We start from the raw sequence: 4,041 nt of genomic DNA, 5'->3' as shown, positions 1-4,041 counted from the left end.
AGGGCCGCCGTGTGCCCTCCTCTCCTGTAAGGAGGCCGTGGTGGGGGTTCAGGAGAGGCGTTTCTGTCTCCCTCACCGAAAAGCGGGGTTTTAACCTGTTTTGGGGTCCCCTTTGGGCCTGGCTTATTGGGGCGCACGTTCTGGTAAGCTGGTGGCCTGGGCTCCCCTGGCGCGGTGTGCTGCGGCTGCTGGGCTGACTTCGAGGTCTTGCTTCAATAGCCCCTGTTCGCTGCCAGCAGAATAGAAATGCAGTCGTGTGATACCATGATACAAAAAGCCTGAAATACCTATTCGCTTTTGCAGTTACGGAGCAAAAATTCGTGCTCCACATGCCCTGGTGATGACATTCCTGTTCAAGAGTGGAAGGTATGAACCCTAGTTCTGTATTTCTGTGATACTGCTTAGAATGCTTTGATTCAAGCATTCAACGTTCGTGTTTCCAGAGGACTTAGCACGCAGACAGATGTGAGCCATGGCCACAGCCCCTTGATCTGACAGCTACACCGGACAACTCGTGTGCATACACGTGGCGTACGCGTGGGGGCATGCACTTGTACAGTGCTTGATGAGAGCTGGTGGGCAGAGGAGAAATTTGCAGATGCAAACAGCAACGCTCTGCTCTTCCTTCAAATAAGGGAAGCCAAGCTATAGCAGTGCACGTTGTGGCTCTCCCCAGTTACGCCAGAGGTTTGCACTTAGCCAAAAAAAAAACCACCCTAAAAAAAAGGCGCCCTTGACTATTCAGAGAATGAGGCAGAAGCGCAGTGCAGTCTGAGTAGAGCTGCTGAATGTATTCTGATGAGCGAGCCAGAGGTGGAGGGATGTGTCCTCCCTCACAAAGTAGATGGGATGCCCAAGCTGTCAGTCTGGATGGGCAGCCCCGGGAGGCATAGTGTGCAGGCTGGGTGGCTGCAGTGGTACTGCCTTCTTGCTCTTCTAATTGTCTGTTTCTTTTCTTCAGTTTAAGAGAGAAATTGAAATCGATTGCTCAGGCTACGTACACTCATTCCCGGAACTTGGCGTATTTTGTGTTCACCTACAAGGGGCTGATGGCGTTGCAGTCCCGACTACAGGGGAAAAAAATTCCATTTCATTCTTTCTTTGCAGCCTGCATTGGAGGTTGGCTAGTGTTCGGTGAGAACAACCCCATCAACAGCCAGGTAAGTGCGTTTGTTGACCGTTTCCTTGACAAAAAACCCAGAAGATGGATGATTGTGTGCCAGGAAGTGGTTGGAATAGGCTGGCATGTTTCTGGTGGTTCTGATCGTGTAGCATTATTCTTTCATCATATTTCTCTTTGCACAAGTTCTGGTTTTGGCTGCGCTACACGCAAATCCTAGAGATTCCACGAATGATGTGTGCAGTTTGAGGGCCTAAAGCCGAGGTTTGCCTCCAGAGCTGCAGGTGCATACCTAGGCAGGCAGGCAGTGACGCAACGCAAAGCCGTTGGGTTAGCCCACCTGGCCCCTGAGCTGCGGTAACTGTGAGCACTCCTGGCCTGCCCGCTTGCAGGGCTAAACCCCACAGCCTGAATGTTGTGAGAGCTGAGCACAGTCAGTTACTGAGCTACGCTTAACTAAACTGGTTAAACTGACAAAAGCTGCTCAGGGGAAGTTTGGTTGACACTCAGCCACTGATTTATCCGTCAGTAAAACACACAGATAAAAGTGTTTTACTTACGCGGTCCCCTGCAAGAGCATACCTTCAGTCTGGTTTTAGGATGTGTCCAGGCTACCGAGATTGCATCTTCTTGGCAGGTTAGCAGGGCTGCTCCATGACTGTTCTATCAGCAGCAGCATCTGAGGTAGCATTAACTGAGCAAAGATAAAAGTTGTGCAACTGCAAAGATTTGTTGCATCAGGCATAACTTGTTGATTACTAAATTAGAGCACCAGCAGAGAAGTAGGACTTGGAGGACATAGGGAAGACACACATTTCCAATTACAAAGACTGCTTGATATGTGAACCTACAGCCTGTTTGCTGTCAGGTTGGGTAAATTTCCACCCCTCTTGCCTGGCTTATTGCCTCTAAATCACCTAACCTGGCTAGTTTATCTGGTTAGGTTATTTATCTAATGTTCTTTGGGTTTTCTCTTCATGCAGATCATTATGTACCTGCTGTCTCGTATCCTGTTCGGCTTGTCTCGGCTGGCAGTGGAAAAGAGCTATGTCCCACAGCCAAAGCAGGATCCCTTTCCTCTTGTTGCTGCTCTGGTATGGGGGACAGTTCTCTGGCTCTTTGAATACCACCGGCAAACTCTGCAGCCTTCTCTGCAGTCCTCCATGACCTACCTGTATGACGACAGTAACGTATGGCATGACATTTCTGACTTTCTCCTTTATAACAAAAGGACAGACAGCAAGTAGATGGTTCATTGCAAAACACAAAATCACCTTGGTGATTTTTTTATTTTTCAATAACATCTATCAAGCACACTTGCCTCTTGTGTTCTGGCCCAAATGTTCTGATCAGTCTTTTCTTGGCTCTGTTTAGAGCAAGTAAATGTCCCACAGAAACTTGTTACAGTCCTCAGTAGGAGTAAAATGCCTTGGGAATGTTGAGTTAAAATAAGTCTGGGTTTTTTTGTTTTTTTTTTTTCTCACAAGAGCCCTTATTTTCCCTACAAGAGTCTAAATATAAGATGACAGCCTGACAGTAAGTGGGGAGTATATTTAATCATGAAAAAAGTGATCTAGGGATTGTCTGAATGTTTGCAAGACAGGAGTGTTTTTCTGTGCTGCTATGCTCACTGTAGTGTCCTGGGGAGTGGGGGACCTGCTCAGGTCTGAAAGCAGGGACATAACTTTCTGATTTCTGTGGATGACTGGAAATCTTTTTTAAACTATGACAAGGACAGTTGTGTGCTCCCTAAGAGAATTTCTCAACAGTTTTCCCTCAGGAAGACAGTAAGATGTTTGGGAATAAAACTGTTAAGATTGTCTGGTACAAGCCTGGTAAATCAGGCTCAGAAGGACTATTGTTTGCTCCGTTTCTTTCATGCACTTGGGCCGAATCTGTCCCTCTGCAGAGTACACTAATACCCTGTAATTATTTTAAACTTATTTGTGAAGTTTTTAAAAGCTGCTTGAACTAAATACCAAAAACAGTTACGCAACTCGGGCTCCTTTGAAAACAGGCTGAGGCGCATTGCACGCCCTCAGATATCACGCTGGGTGCTTCGTGCGTCGAAGCAAGCGACACTCTAACCATGCACTTTTATTTTGGTGGAAGAGAAGCACAGGGGTTTCTCTTAGGTCCAGAATCTACCCTCCACAGCAGTGGCATGTGTTAGCTGTAATCAGACTTGAATGTACCTGTAGTTTGTGCAGGCTTGTCGCTGAGCCAGGTTGAGGCCATGGATGAACATAGGAGTGAATCTTCCTCTGAAAAGTAGACTGCTGAGCCCCAGGAATAGTGCAGCACACACTGGGATTTAACAGAAGATTGACTAGATAGCTGAGAGAACAAAAACTGCTTTAAAATTAAGAAAATCAAACTGTTAATAGACAAAGCATGCACGCTGCCGTATAACACTATGCCATTCACTTAATGATGTATATTAAAATAATTCCTGACACACTGGTTATATGTGATGATATCACAAGAGGGTCATTGAGCACCCTGCGCTAACTGTTCCCTTTTTTCTCAATCGGGGCTATTTTATTTGCTCCTTTTATACCTCTCACTGTACCCATCCACTTTTCCATCCTGACCTGACCTTGTCATTTCATAATCCTACTGAGGATCATCTTTTGCAGTCTCTTTACACTCCAGGCTCTAGCAGTTTGTCATGTTTAATGGTATGACTGAAACAGCACATCTAAGTTCAGGTGCCTTCTGAATAGGAAAAGATTCTCAATTTGAGTCATTTTTCCTTGTCCTCCTGAGCTCTTCTATTACGATTACACCTCTTCTGAGAGCTGCTTTGCTCTTTATTTTCCTACTCTCTGTGTCAGCAAGAGGGAGAGTTAAATGTTCCCCTTCCCACAGTTTGTCTGGTGCTGTGATGTTTGGGATTGAATCATGTCCCGAGTGCCTCG

The 4,041-nt window shown here is 46.2% G+C and overlaps 1 protein-coding gene across 1 annotated transcript; it reads left to right on the top strand.

Annotated features, from left to right (window-relative positions):
- Positions 1-303: 303 nt before the first annotated feature.
- PXMP4 (peroxisomal membrane protein 4, 24kDa) lies at positions 304-2,386 on the top strand (the record flags this gene model as incomplete). Its single annotated transcript, XM_010160106.1, has 3 exons — positions 304-366; positions 962-1,160; positions 2,104-2,386. Coding segments are annotated over 3 exons (526 nt in total), but the record flags the coding sequence as incomplete, so codon positions are not given.
- Between the last annotated feature and the right edge of the window lie 1,655 nt (positions 2,387-4,041).

Source organism: Eurypyga helias, unplaced genomic scaffold (genome assembly GCF_000690775.1).
Source record: "Eurypyga helias isolate BGI_N326 unplaced genomic scaffold, ASM69077v1 scaffold3881, whole genome shotgun sequence".
NCBI lineage: Eukaryota > Metazoa > Chordata > Aves > Eurypygiformes > Eurypygidae > Eurypyga > Eurypyga helias.
The sequence above is the reverse complement of the archived record's forward strand: the minus strand, read 5'-3'. Positions and strand labels throughout refer to the sequence as shown.